At 39.3% G+C, this 15,068-nt stretch overlaps 3 protein-coding genes across 6 annotated transcripts in view; 2 read left to right on the top strand and 1 right to left on the bottom strand.

Annotated features, from left to right (window-relative positions):
* Positions 1-6,055, top strand: part of Fam169a (family with sequence similarity 169 member A) — a 48,009-nt gene extending 41,954 nt beyond the window's left edge. For both annotated transcript variants that reach the window (XM_040728905.1, XM_040728906.1), the window contains exons 12-13: positions 1,160-1,360; positions 2,165-6,055. In XM_040728905.1, the coding sequence (XP_040584839.1) occupies positions 1,160-1,360; positions 2,165-2,707 (744 nt within the window). In that variant the 3' untranslated portion in view covers positions 2,708-6,055. The remainder of the gene's footprint in view (positions 1-1,159; positions 1,361-2,164) is intronic.
* Positions 6,056-6,497: 442 nt separating this feature from the next.
* Positions 6,498-13,521, bottom strand: Nsa2 (NSA2 ribosome biogenesis factor). The gene is made up of 6 exons (XM_005065628.4): positions 13,379-13,521; positions 11,609-11,796; positions 11,376-11,526; positions 9,114-9,293; positions 7,175-7,367; positions 6,498-6,710 (listed from the first exon to the last, which is right to left on the bottom strand). The coding sequence occupies exons 1-6, from the start codon at positions 13,379-13,381 to the stop codon at positions 6,643-6,645; spliced, it is 783 nt and encodes a 260-aa protein (XP_005065685.1). The 5' UTR covers positions 13,382-13,521; the 3' UTR covers positions 6,498-6,642.
* Positions 13,522-13,525: 4 nt separating this feature from the next.
* Gfm2 (GTP dependent ribosome recycling factor mitochondrial 2) overlaps positions 13,526-15,068 on the top strand; it is a 39,222-nt gene continuing 37,679 nt past the window's right edge. For 2 of the 3 annotated variants that reach the window (XM_040728901.1, XM_040728904.1), the window contains exon 1: positions 13,526-13,656. The gene's annotated coding sequence lies outside the window, so the exon portion shown is untranslated. The remainder of the gene's footprint in view (positions 13,657-15,068) is intronic. The other variant, XM_040728903.1, reaches the window with a different exon arrangement.

Raw genomic sequence — 15,068 nt, 5'->3', positions numbered from 1 at the left:
TTGGTGGTGCACACCTTTAAATCTTAGCACTCTGGAGGCAGAGACAGGCAGATCTCTTGAGTTCAAGGACAGTCTGCTCTACAGAGCCAGGGCTACACAGAAAAACTTGCTTCAAAAACTAAGCAAGAAAAGAAATATTCAACATTAAACTGATATAAGTTGATAAATATTGGAAGAAAATGCCAAAACTTGGAAGGTTTTTCCATCAGATTACCTTTGTGTATTTTTGTTTTTTCTGAGACAGTGTTTCTCTGTGGCTTTGGAGCCTGTTCTGAAACTAGCTCTTGTAGATCAGGCTGATCTATTACTCACAGAGATCCGCCTGTCTCTGCCTCCCGAGTGCTGGGATTAAACGTGTGAGCCACCAATGCCCGGCCCCTTTCTGTATTTTAATAATATGAAGCAAAGAGATGATTGTCCAGAAATCACTCTGGGTTGACTGAGCCAACTGAGACTAGGCCTTTGTTCTCCCAGCAAGAATCAGCTAGACTTAGATTTCCAGGCCTGAGGGTGCTCACCTCTGAGCAGCTGGCGAGTGTGTGCAGAGAGCTGGTAGCAAGTCTCTGCTTGCTCAGTGCCTCTGATAGTTCATCTTCAAGTTGCCCTTTAAGAAAGACTAGATAGCTGGGTGGTGGTGGCACGTGCCTTAATCCTGGCTTTTGGGAGGCGGAAGCAGGCATATCTCTGAGGTCGAAACCAGCCTGGTCTACAGAGTGAATTCCAGGACAGCCAAGGCTACCTAGAAACCAACCAACCAACCAAACAAACAAAAAACCAGAAAGAAAAGAAAGAAGCAAAGATAGAGGAGCAGGATCTTTTCATTGAATCTCATATCCACATTGTGTACCCCCATCCAAGCCTCTTGGCACTGCCCTTATCATGAGAGAACAGCAAGTGTGTGGTCCTTGGGGATTTTTTACTTGACTGACACTTGCCTGCTAAATCCCTCTTCCAGTAAATTCATTCTTTACCTCATACTTTAGATTGTCTTAAGTTTATTATGAGTCCTGGTGGATGACATGTGGGGACTGAGGATGGGCCTTTCTTGAGTCATTCAGTGTAATCAGACCCTGGCTTCCCCCCCTGGTGTAGGGCTCTGCAGTAACGGATCTTTCTTGAGTCATTCAGTGTAATCAGACTCTGGCTTCCCCCGGTGTAGGACTCTGCGTTAGAGCCTGTGAATGGTGAAGTAGTGGATGATGCCCTTAAGACCTCACTTGTCACTGAAGAGGAGGACTCCACCAGTGAAGGTCTAGAAGAAGAGTTAAAAGTTCCATCTTTTAATTCCAGTGAAGAGACTGTGAATGTTGTTCCACCAGGGACCGACTCTCCAAAAGCTCCCGAGGCTGCTCCAGACAAGGTAAGGCAGAGTCACCTCAGTTTCTTATAGCAAGCGTTTGCCAGTGCTGGTGCCACTCTGGAGAGGTGGGGGACTCAGTCTCCCTCCACCCTAGCATGTAGTCCTTTAGGAAAATTTTATTTCAGACACTGGTTTTTATAGTCCTCTTTCAAGGACCAGTTCCACATCCACCCCATGCCATATCTGCTTTATGGTAACACAGTGAGAGTTCTTTTACAGACTTAGGGAAATTATTAGAAAAATTATAACAAAAAACATGGTTTAAAAATATTTGAGTACTCATTGTGTGCATGGCTATGACCACTACAGTAATTTTGATTGTTTTAGGTTCAGTAGACAAGTTAAAGAAAGGCTTGATGGAATATTTAATAATTAATTTCATTTTGAATATTTCAATTTATGGCTAAAAGACATATATAGTAATGCTTTCTAAGTGTCTTACCCATCACCTTTACTGCTGTTGTCTAATGAAACCAGTTAGAATGAGCAAGGGGTAGGGTAGCACAGTGTTGTCCCCAGAGATTCTTCTTTCTGGCTCCAGTAAACCAAAACTTAGAGGCATTTGGTAGGATCTTGAAGTTTAAAGTGTCTTTGTTACTCTTTTGAGGTAAAATGATTTCTTATAAGAATTTATGGTGTTAGACTTGCCATGAGACAATTTTGAAAACATTGAGTTGAATTTAGAATGTGGACTCATTTGTAAGAAAAATAGCCAATCTGAGTTCTTTACAGTTTAGTGACATTGTCTGAGAATGATTTATTTTAGAATATTTTGAGCTTTGTTTTTTTTTTTTTTCTCTTCAGACTTCACCTGTTTCTGACTCAGAAATGTTGACAGATCAAGGCCCATCTAATGATAAAGGACATACCGAAGAGAGGCTGTGCCAAGTTTCAAAGAAGAAAACACATTTGGGGAGCTCAGACAGTGTTGCCACTCTGTCAAATGAAGAGAAGTCTGACAGTGGTTTTCCAAATTCTGCAGTAGCAGACTTTCCTGAAGAGCCAGTCTCTGAGAATTTGTCGCCCAACACTACTTCCTCACTGGAGGATCAGGCTGAGGAGGGGGTCCCAGAGCCCCAGGAAACAGCTGCTGCTCAGAGTTCTCTGATAGAGGTAGAGCTTGAAGATGTGCCATTTCCACAGAGTGCAGGACAAAAGAACCAGTCAGAGGAGCAATCCGAAGCCTCTTCTGAGCAGCTGGACCAGTTTACACAGTCAGCCGAGAAAGCTGTGGATAGCAGCTCAGAGGAGATAGAAGTGGAGGTTCCTGTAGTTGACAGGCGGAATTTGAGAAGAAAGGCCAAAGGGCATAAAGGACCTGCCAAGAAGAAAGCCAAACTGTCTTGAATGAAGAAATGCGTATGATAAATCTTCTTCTTTGTAATGTAGTTGTTGTTTTTAAACCATAATTAATAAACAGTGTGGGGCACAGGACAAATTCCAAAATTTCAGTTTGAATTTATTTACAAATGCAGGTTTTCCTCTTCACTTTAGGAACTAGGATTCACCATTCTTTTTAATTTTTTCAGGCTATTTTCTCTAAGTAACCATGTGTCAATTTTGGGAATCCAGGTCATATATTTTTCTTTAGCAGGTGAAACATCTAACCATAATATTTTAAAAATACCAATTTAAAACTAGTAGATTTTTCTAACAAACATCACAGAAGTCTTTTGTACTAAGGGTTTTAATGGTAAAACTTGGCAAGGGTTCTTGAGGTTTTATCTTAGTATCAAAACCAATCTCCATTTTTTAAGTGTAGGCATACCTAAACAAAAGTGTCAATAAATAAATCTCAGGTGAGACGACAAAAAATGAAGTTCATGGCCAGTGAAGATGATTGTTTTAGGTTTTTATTTATTGTCATAGATGCAGTTTCTTTAATGTCTGTGGGGAAGTACACGCAGACTAGCCTTCACGTCATCTGGTGTTAACAGTACTGTTAGAAATTTAACTGACAGCTGGGCAGTGGTGGCGGCGCACGCTTTTAATTCCAGCATTCAGGAGGCAGAGGCAGGCGCATCTCTGAGTTTAAGACCAGCCAGGTCTACAGAGCCACTGCCAGAACAGGCTCCAAAGCTACAGAGAAACTCTGTCTCAACCCCCCCCTTCAGAAAGAAAGAGAGAAACAGAGACAGAGAGAGAGAGAAATGGCATGTGGGCAATTTAAAGTTCCACCTAAAGTGTTGGTTTGCTATAATTTAAAAATTTTTCTGTATATTTGCATAATCTGGTAAACACCTCAACTAATTGAATTTAGAATGGACTGTGGTCCTGATCACAGATAACTTTTTATTCCTACCTAATTAATGGGAGTACCGCATAAATATAGGCCCCTTTCTAAACCTGCTTAATCCCTCTACAGCTAAGTCACTGTGATTCTTCTTTGAAAAAAACTTGCATCTAGCTTATGAGTTACACCCTTGTTTCCATTTTGGGATAGGTTTAGGACCACCATGTTTAGACAAGCTACCCTATGAGATGAACAAATGTGTAAATTCTCACTCACTCTGTTGTCCCTTTGGGGTTTGCATACTTTAGGTGGGATTCCAAGTACTGACTACAAGCTGTCCTGTATGTATACCTTATTGCCATGGCAAATACATTTGATTTGTATTGGGGGGGTGAACCTGTTCATTTCTTTATAACAATAGGTTTTAAAATGAACAAAATGATTATTCTTAGAATCCATAGAGAATCTGTCAATACTACTTTGGAAGTACCATGTGCTCTGATTTACACTTAAGTTGGAGACTACTTTGAAATCATTTAGATTTGTTTTTGAAATAGTTTGATATCTGAGGTGCTGTAAGTTTTTGTTCAGCTCATTCACTCTTCAGTCAGGTGATCTGGTGATGTCATGTCTTACATTTTTCTTAGGGATGCTGGTATTTTAGAAAACTTTAATTAAAAATCAGACCAAATAGCAAACTCTTCCATGATGTTAGAACACTTGCATTTACCTGTTGTTTTAATTTTTGGTTGTAAGCTAAATGGTTTCATTCTAAGTGAAAAGTATAGTGTTTTTCTCAATAAATGCTAACTTAAAGAATAGTTATGATTAATTCTGGCAAGTTTGCCAAATGCTGATGCTGCTTTATACATTTAGAGAAGCTTCAGTTAATATCTCAATTAGGGTATAACTGGAGTCTGTTAAGATTCAGAGACTTAAATTCTAGTTTTTTTTCTTAATGCACACTAAAGAATTCTTCCAGTTACTTTATTTTTGGTTATTGTTCCCTTTATATCACATTCTTTAAAAATGAGTGTTTCTAGGAGATTGTACCCACTGGCAGCTCAATATTTGAATAATCTCTTGAATTAAAGAAAAATAGACATCACATTGGGGACTTGCAGCATAAGCTTATACTTACCAAACTATTTAGCATAATTAAAGCAATTTCAAAACATTTAGCACACAAGAAAACTTGTTAATTGTCTGTGATAGAAGTTAAAGTTTTGAGATCACAGAGGAAAAAGCTGGGTCACACAGAAAAGATCTTTTATATTCAGTAACATACTGATTATATAAAATTTATAACAAATTATATTCAGTAGGGAACCTAAATAACCTTAGATACCTGTAGCTTTTGCAAGGCACGCAGGGATCTGCTGTAATTTCAAGCAGCCGTTTGTTGAGTGTTTGGTCACATTCTGTCGTCTCTCATGATTGGTACTTTTGTTTAGAAGTCATGTGTGAGAAGGACTTTCCCTTCTGGTGTATATACATATATATTTCCTTATATAATATAAAGCAGATGAGTATTAGCAAAAATTTAGTTCTACTTTCAAACTTAAACTACTGTTAGACCACATAAAAATTTATTTAAGAATTTTATTGTAAAGCTCCTTTACAACTTTTAAAGATGGAGAGTCTATTATGATTTTTTTAATTTAAATCAAATAATAGCATGACTTAGTGTCAGTCTTTACATGCGTTCACAAACTTTAATGTGTCTACTTACATTGGTTTGTAGAGTAAGGAGAACATCTAGTCATTAGTGGTTTACTTTTAACAATGACCACAGTGTTACCTAAGATGGTTTGTGACTTTAGACTAGTATTCCTTTAAGCCTTTTCTACCAACTAAACATCTGTTCTAATGTTCTTTCCTTGGGGATTACCTTCTAAGGTGTGGTCACACCAGCAATTGAAACAGATTTAAATGTAAATAAAGAATTTATACTAACACTTCTCATGTGTAACCGTATTTTAGAGACCAACTTCTGCTTTTTATGTCCACTAGAAATCTGGTGTTTTGGGTGTGGTCTGTTAACATACATCATGCTTGTTTTCATACTTCCTACAATGCTTTTTGGGTACAAGATAGTTTGCTGCTTCTAGTTCTAAAAAAATAAGCAAACGTATTTCAACAATACCCACTGATTACCTGAAGTCAAACTTCCTTTCACCATCTGTAACTCAAGTGACTAAATCATACATTACCTGTTCATATTGGTGGAAAATGTTGAAATCTAATTGTAAGAAAGGTCCCCCAGGTGATTCTGTCTGTACTGAGTGGTCATTTACCAGCTTTCCCTTTCCCCTCACCATCTCTGTATGTTCTAAAACTTAGCAGGGGAAATGTATTATTCAGAGTAACAAGTCTTACTGGAGAATTTATGGTTTGTTTCCTTGCTAGTTGCCCACCCCCCAATGCTTAAAATAGTAATTAAACCTATATTTTGTGATTGCTTTCTGGGTTTGTGCTTTCAATTTTTCCTTTCCCTCCTAAGTTTCATTCATGAAGATGTTCTTATACATTGTATTAGACATTAAATGCTTCTCCCAAAGGCACAACTAACCACACTGGCTGTATTATGAACGCAGACTTGAAAAAACAATTTAAAACAGTATGGTGATAAACCCTCTTTCTGAAGCTTAAAGCTATGACCATATATGATTCATGTATCACAAAATAGCTTATATTAAGTTAAAACTCTACTCATGACTTTTAATCTAATTAAGTGTTGCATCTCAGGGTACTGGTACATAGTCTAGAATTATCTAAATCAATTTTTAACATGGTAGCAGTGCAAATTCACTTCCCTATTTTTAGAATATAGAAAATGGTAGAAGTACACTTGAATTCACTGCAGTACTATATTAAATTATTAATTACAAGTGGAAAAACTACTACTATAAAACTGAGCAGTTTTTATTTTTCTTTACAATGTAATACTCCTCGATGAGTGCACATGAGTAAGGCAGCTTGGTAGTATTCAGAAAGATCACAGTGGTGGTGTTTCCTACGGACGTGTGGTCTTCAGTAGAAGTCACTATCAAACTAGCAAGACTGCATTTATGCATCCATCATTTTCAGGATTGTTGGTAACTTGGGCATACTTTCCTGAGGAAAACAAAACCCATAGAAAAGAATGTTAACAGAACTAATTTTAGGAATAAAACTTTTGTCTAAAATATTCCTAACCACCAAATTTAGTAAGAAATGAGTGCAAGATAAGCTAATTCGAGATCAAGTTGTACTCTGATAAATTTATGTAAATGTTCACAAAAAGCCGCTAGTTCCATTTTATTAATACATTAGTGTCTACTTTCCCACAATGACTTATTTTGCTTTAATTTCAAATTAATTTAACAACCTATTTTAAACATTCAAACACCACCTAAGTTTAAGCATAACCTGGGCAATAAAAGCAGAAACTGAATCAATGAGGAAAGACCTCATCTCTCCTCCCCCTAACACACTTGGCTCTTCTACATTGGAAAAAAGTTGTTATATACTCTAAGACATGGAGAAGTAGTTGTGGTAGGACTACAGGAAAGCAACCCCATACTTAAACTTGTACTTACCCCAGATAACCTTGCCTCCCTGTGTCACAAGGCCTAACTCGCTCACATTGACTTCAATAACTGTGCCTTTGGTGATTACACCCAGCGTTGTATATAATGGTGAAGATGGGTTCTTTTTCACTCCAAGGATTGGCAGGCAAAAGGTAGCTTTCAGCTCAGGATGTGTGACATGGGCTTTTTTGAAGCGCAGGCCCTAGTAAGTCAATCAAGAATGAGTCCAAATGGTGAACAGTCTTTAAAATCATCTTTTCTAATCATCTCAACTAGGAGATGAATAATGTCTTAAAACATCAGATAAAATACTAATGTTTTTACAGACTAAAAATTTCACAGTGGAAAAATGTGGTAGGAAGAAGTACACACAATCCAAAAGGTTTGCCCATGTAAAAATGCCCTGTCAAAACTTGTATTTTTCAGTTTCCAGTCATTACACTTACTGAAGGTTTACGATACGCTAGACACTGCTAGAGTTCACAAGTGGCTCATTTATACATGACAACCTTATATGAGCCTTCCGTCTTCACAATGAATAAAGAAGGGTCTGCAGGTTTGAGTTTTGTTTGTAGATTAAATCGTATGTGGTAAATGGAATCAAACCTACAAGTTCTAATTTCAGATTCCAAATACTTCAGCCACCCTTAAAGATGGGGAAGGAAAGGGGATTGGAGGGTGTTAGCTTTCTTTATGTAGATGGAAATATGATTCAAAAACTGGAGAATATTCTGAGAGTCCTTGTTAGATGTCACAAAGTCACCCAAATGGGATCCTATCAGTACAGTACTTTAAATGTCAGAACACCATGGTCTTGCTTTATTTTCACCTGTGTGGGGATGGAAGAAAATGTTTAAGTTCTAATTAGTACTGGACTAATTGTGAGAACCTTCCTGCCCTGGAGGGGGGAGGGAATGCCATCAAAATGCAGTCCAAAGATTATGACTACAAAATCGAAATCAGGCCTCTGGTGCAGTAAGTGAATTTAGGGTGGAGAGGGTGCATCGCTGGGGTGAAAAAGCATGGCTGTTACCAGTGACTGAAGCATTGAATACATTACAAATTATTCAGATTGAGCACTAGGAGCAACACCACCATTTTTTGTTACTAAGCAAGCTAAACAGTGGTTTATTAAATTTCTGAAAGAGTTCTCAAAAAAAAAAATTCAGTTCCATATCTTTCTTTCTTTTTTTTTTTTTTTGTTTTTCGAGACAGGGTTTCTCTGTGGCTTTGGAGGCTGTCCTGGAACTCGCTTGGTAGTCCAGGCTGGTCTCGAACTCACAGAGATCCGCCTGCCTCTGCCTCCCGAGTGCTGGGATTAAAGGCGTGCGCCACCAACGCCCGGCCAGTTCCATATCTTTCAAAGCAGGAGAGGAAATTCTAGGCATGGGATTAGTCTGTAGAGATATTATCATACCATCAATAGAAATTAAGCTACTTTTATAGTTCCTTATAAAAACAAAATGGTTACATATAGAATGCACTAAAGTAATAAAAGACGTTTACCTCACTAAACCTCAGCTAAATCCAATGCCTGTTTTGGTCTTTTGGCTAAGACCAAATGTAAGCAAACATTCTTACTCGAATTGTCTAATGGGTTGGTATCAAAGGTCCATGCTTGAGGCCTGCCTAGCACAACAGGCATAAGGAAAACGTGACTATAAAAAATGAAGAGCCTAATGTATTATGTTTAAATAAAAGAATTCACTGGCAAGATGTTATAAAAAAATTCTTTCATTTTAAATCAATTATGAATCTGAAGCTAAGATTCAACCTAGATTCATGGAAAAATGCTAAGTAATTCCCACTAATGACTTAAAAATAGCACAAGATGTGCTGTCCAAACTGTTTTACACATCAATTTTAGAAATTTCAGGAAAGTGTACTATGCTTTACCCAAGAATATTTAACAAGGGGCTAACAATAAGTTATCACACTCTTCTCTTACCATTGGCCTAATGAACCTTTCATACTTAGGCGGTTTTCTTGTAAAACCATCACCAACAAAGCAGACTTTGGTAACCATCCTCTTCCATGCCTTCTTTTTTCTTTTTCCTGTTCGAATAACTTTCAAGACTTCTGTTTCTCCTTGGGCACGAACTTTGGGTAGAGGGACTTCCCATTTCCCCTAAAAGTGTAGGTTTATATTATAAGAAAAAGATATAAGAATAAGTCAAGTGTTTTTAGTTAAAGTAGAAGATTTACTTCTCCTTAACCACTCAACCCACTTCAGTTGTTCAACTGTTTTGGAGAAGTACCTGCTGTCTCTTCACAAGCCATAATTAAGCAAAACCAGTTAAGTTCATATATCCTAGGTACATTAAATATATAGGTTTCGTTAAGCTAAAATCTCTTCATAACCTTGTCATGGATCCAAAATATATCCTTTAAGGCAATGACTTATACACACTATATTCTTGTTATTAGTTACAAGCACAATGTTAGAGAATGAAGTGCACTTTTGTATTTTTCCCTAAAATGGACTTTGAGACTGCTAGTAAAATTATCAGATGGTTTGTACTGCTCCAGAATACATAATACAAAACCTCTAAAGCTATAGCAGTATAAGGCAATGGAAAGAATTCTGAACAAATATTACTAAAACGTGTGGTGATAAGTTTGTTTATGATCTAACAAATAAAGCTTACCTGAAGATCAGAGTGCAAAGCTAGTCACACTAGCCACAGAGGCCAGGATCTTTAATCCCAGCATTTGGGAGACAGAGGCAGAGGACTCTGTTAGTTCAAGGCCACTCTGGGCTACACGAGATTGAATCTTGTCTAAAGGAGAAACAGAGCTCACACAAAGGTAATCCCAACACCTGGAATCTCATGCCTTTAATCCCAGCACCAGGGAGGTGGAGACAGAGAGAGGAATATAAGGCAGGACAGGAGAGAGATGCAGTCTGAAGACAAGACAACCCCTTTGGTCTGAGCATTGGCAGAGAAGTATGAACTCTCTAGTGGCTGGCTGCTTTGCTAATATCTGACTCTGAATTTTTATTATAAAGAACAATTACAATTAGTGCTATAGACATGGTTTCTAGGAGCAACTTCAGCATTTCCCAATGACCTGACAGCTAAGAGTGATTTACAGTCCCTTGAACTCTAGTCTTTTATCTGTAGTTAGACTAATTCAATATATTCTTAAACAGATAATCACTGGTATCAGTACCAGTTATACCATTCCAAATCTACTCATAGGTACTTAAAAATAGTAACTGTAAAAGGTATGTTAAAAGAATTATTGGATTTTTATTTAAGTTAAATCTACTAGAACCAATTTTGGCTCTACAAGGCAAGAAAAACAAGAAAGCTGTGTTTTTCTCCACAGTTGCACAGCATCAGAGATTTTCAAATGTAGAAAGTCACCAATTGAGCCGGGCGGTGGTGGCTCACGCCTTTAATCCCAGCACTCGGGAGGCAGAGGTAGGCGGATCTCTGTGAGTTCGAGGCTGGGCTGGACCGACAGCCTCCAAAACAATACAGAGAAACCCTGTCTCGTAAAAAAAAAAAAAAAAAAAAAAAGAAAGTCACCAATTACTGAATTTTTTAAGGTTCACTGCTTACGCACTTTGTTATTAATTAAATTTTAAATGAAAGATGTATGACATTCTAATGTCTTGCAGAGTCTCATGTAGATGAAATTGGTTTCAAACTTACTATTTAGCCAAGGATGACCTTGAACTTCTGAACCTCCTGACTCCCAAATCCCCCCAGTGCCGGGATTCCAGACGTGCTAGGCAAACAGTCTGTCAACTGAGCTACATCCATAGCTCACTCTGACAAATTTTTGTTAAAATTTAAATTCTAAAATTTTTTCAGCTGGGATATATCAACCTTGCTGACAAGACATCAAGTTTCTATCAAACTAAATTCATAAAATGTGGATGCAGAGGTAACTTAGCAGTTAAAAGTCCTTGCTGCTTTCCAGAGAACCTGGGTTGCGTTCCCAGCACCCACACAGCACCTCATAACAGTCAATAATTCCAGTTCCAGGGGATCTGACATCCTCTTCTGGTTTTTGTTGGCATCATGTGGTGTCATAAATACACACACACACACACAGGCAAACACACAAAATAAAAATAAGCAATATCCAAATAACAGAATAGTTGCCCTTAATGTTCCAAATTAAACTGGAGATAAATCTAGAACCTCAAATTCTAACTTAAATATTTCTGTCAAAAAAAGATTTGCTTATTGCTTACCGCCTTCTCTTTTCGTTTCTGCTTAATCATGTTGGAAAGCACTTTTGCCCGCGACTGTCCCTCTCTGTCCAGAAGATAGGCAGGTACTGCTCCTTGTGGGGTCTTCTCATCATCCTTTTGTTTGGTGTTTCTCTTTTCATGCATCTTAATACTATCAGAAAGGAAAGAGAGTCAGCACGTGCGGTAGTTATTGCACAGTAGGTGTTCCCTGACTATGAGACAGGTGCACTTACGTCTTTTTCATTTGTATTTTCTCCGCATGGCGCTGTTTGTGGTAGAGCTTAGCCTTCAGGCCAATCATTTTTTTTGCCTTCTTTGAACGTTCGTGGGCCTCCCGACTTTCTTTCTTTCTCTTTTTCTCATGATAATCCAAACGATACCCATAGCGTTTACGGTGTAATTCAATATATTCATTTTGTGGCTGTAATGATTCAAGAAATGTTGTTTTAGTTTTTGTAAGTGCTTACAGGATTTTTCTACGATTTTACATAGTACATAAAATAGACAAGACTCCCATACTATTCAAAGCTTTAATGATTCTAGCACTATTATTCATATGATGTAAATTAAATTTATTTTAAACTTGGACATCATTTATTTACACAACACGAATCCCAGAAAAAGCTACTATCCAATGAAAGGATTTATCCAAAAATCTACTAAAAAGATCCGATAACTACAGGATTTAATTCGTTTTTCTTTGAGCAATAAGGTAAATTTTCAGGTATTTTATTAGGAAATTTGTCAGTTTTACCAAAACAATTTACATAAAATAAAATTTGCTTTAATCCCAGCACTCAGGAGGCCTGGTCTACAAAGTTCCATGACAGGCTCCAAAGCTACACAGAGAAACCCTGTCTTGAACCAACAACAACCAAAAAACAATTGCCAGTTTTCGTTGTAGGTGTGTAGTTGTAATTTCTGACCTATCATACATTTCTGTAACCACGATAGTCAAGATGGCGAATTTATTTTCCATTACCCCAAAATGCTCTTCTGTGCTACTATAAAGTCAGTCTTCTCTCCCCATCTTCATGCTTACATATTTTTTTCCTTTTGGTTTTTGTTGACGGTTTCTCTGTGTAGCTCTGGCTGTACTAGAACTGTCAGAGATTCACCTGCCTCTGCCTTCCCATTGCTGATATCTAGCCCTGTGCCACCTCACACAACCTAACATTTCTGTGGTTTAGTTTTTCCCCAGTGAACGGAATCTACGGAACATACAGCTTTTTGCATCTGGCTTCTTTCAACTGGAACATATCCTTCCACCCCTCTGGTGATTACGAACAAAGTTGCAATATAGTTGAATTCAGATCTCTGTATGGAAATTGTCTACTGTCATAGTGTCTTCCCAAGTGGGTGTATTATTTTGGACGTTGTCAGTAATGTATGTGATCCCTCTGCATCTTAAAGAGCTTCCATTTTACTAATTTAACGATGAAACTCTGGTCAGCTTTATGTTGAACACACACACACACACACAACAATAATGAAAGGCAAAGTCCACGTCCATGTCAGAGAACAATAACAAAACCATTAAGGTTGGTGTTTCAACTGCTATCACAAACGTTTCAGCAACCACAAGACAAGTATTATAAAGCATTCCATTTTTGTAAAGAAACATCCAGTAGAAAGAGCTGGTAGCCTGGATGGATAAGTTTGGTTCCGCATTTTATTCGCTGTTTGACTTTTTGCAAAGACTATGGGTGTTCTGAGCAGTAGAATGGTGTGTTGCCATCAATGCTTACTATCCAGGGTTATTACCACAAGCCTCGACTCTATTCCGTTAGGCTGGCACTGAAGACGCGCTACCAAGGTTAGGACTTTAGTAGTGAATTCTGTTCCCCGCCCCGAAGCTGTGACTTCTAGCTAAGCATTCGTTCCCGTAGTCTACATCAAGTTCCACAGTGTCTCAGTTCCGCCTACCGCCGTCCTCCCGCCCGACAGTCCAACCACGCTCAACCCTCTACCCCCAGTCGCAACACCCGACGCGGCCTCCTTACCATGATGACAGCCGCGGCGCGGCGGTCCGCGAACTCCCGGTGCTAAAAAATGCTCTTCTGGGTCTCACCGGTCCACGAGCCCACTCGCGGAAGGCGGAACAGGAAAGGGCAATCCTTTTAGTAGGCCGAGTGAAGCGCAAGCGCCACACAACCGTTCCGCATCGACTCTCCGCTCCTAGGCAGATGAGCGGAAGTTGCTGGCAGGCGAGATTTAGCTGACGGACCGCCGGAAATGGGAAAGTGGGCCCAGCCGGGGAGTTCGTAGGTTACATCTGCAGGTATGAGGGTGGTTTAGTCTGTGGGGCGTTGTAACGTGAGACCCTTTTCAGTTTTGGAGTGGCGGGCGCCCCTGGCTCCCCGCATCCTGGCGGAGGTGGTCGTTGGTGCACAACCAAGTGCCCCGTGGGTGATGCAGCGGCGACCGGGTCTGTGCGGGGCTCTGATGACAGCCACAGAAGCCCCAGTCCTTGATGCCTGCTGAATTAGGGACGTTTTTCTTCATCCCTTATCAAGGGCGACTGGTTCTTTTGTTTCTCCCTTGTAACTTATGTGTGTACAATTAATTGAAATTTACTATGTAGAAAGTAAATCTGCTGGGCCAGCTGCCAGGAAAGCAATAGATAAGTTTGTTTTTGTTTTTGTTTTTTATTTTTTTGGTTTTTCGAGACAGGGTTTCTCTGTGGCTTTGGAGGCTGTCCTGGAACTAGCTCTTGTAGACCAGGCTGGCCTCGAACTCACAGAGATCCACCTGCCTCTGCCTCCCAAGTGCTGGGATTAAAGGCGTGCGCCACCAACGCCCGGCCGATAATTTTGTTTTTATGGAGGCTCAGGACTTACTAAGTCACTAAATTCTTGAGCCCCCTTTTTAAAATCTGGGAACTAGCACTGAACGGACTTGGATGAACTGACTCTCTAGTGCCGGGAAGGAATTTCCAAGAAAGCACATATAATTAGGATCAGTTTTATCTTTTAAAATATTTTGTCACTTTATTATTTTTTAATGTGTATGGGTGTTTTGCCTACATGTATATCTGTGCACCACGTGAATGCCTGGTGCTCTCAGAGGCCAGAAGAAAGTGTTGGGTCACTAAAAATAGTTTGGAATGCTAGTGGGATCTGGGAATTGAACCTGGGTCCTCTGAAAGGACAAATTAACCGCTCAGCAATGTCTCCAACCCCCAGTTTTACCTTTTACTGTAGTCACAGAAACTTCCTAATTAATTCTTAAGTTTGGAACTACCAATATTAGAAAGTATTCACTTCAAAAAGTCTTAGTGCTTGGATTCAGGGTTTTCTCTCCATAGTAATTGTTTTGTTTGTTTGATTTTTCGAGACAGGGTTTTTCTGTGTAGTCCTGGCTGTAGGCATTTTGGGTAGATCTGATGGGACAGGTATTCTGGCACTCGGGAGCCACAGAATACTAAGTGTTACACAGCTCAGATGGAAAGGTATCGTGGAGCTCGGGAGCCAAGGACTACCACAGGCTGCAGTAAGTGTAGCAGCTGTAATTACAGCCCTGCCTCAGAGAAAGGCTTCCCCAGTGTATCAGCTCTGCTTCAGCAGGACAGGGTCTTCCAGAGATGTTTGCCCAGTGTAGCAGTTTTGCTCTGGCAGGAGAAGGTTTCCCGGACAAAGTTGCTACAGTTCATCTCTGCTCCGGGAGAGTGGAGAGCTGAGTGTAACAACTCCG

Source organism: Mesocricetus auratus, unplaced genomic scaffold (genome assembly GCF_017639785.1).
Source record: "Mesocricetus auratus isolate SY011 unplaced genomic scaffold, BCM_Maur_2.0 Super-Scaffold_100020, whole genome shotgun sequence".
Taxonomy (NCBI): Eukaryota; Metazoa; Chordata; class Mammalia; order Rodentia; family Cricetidae; genus Mesocricetus; species Mesocricetus auratus.
This window is presented reverse-complemented; position numbering and strand designations above follow the sequence as displayed.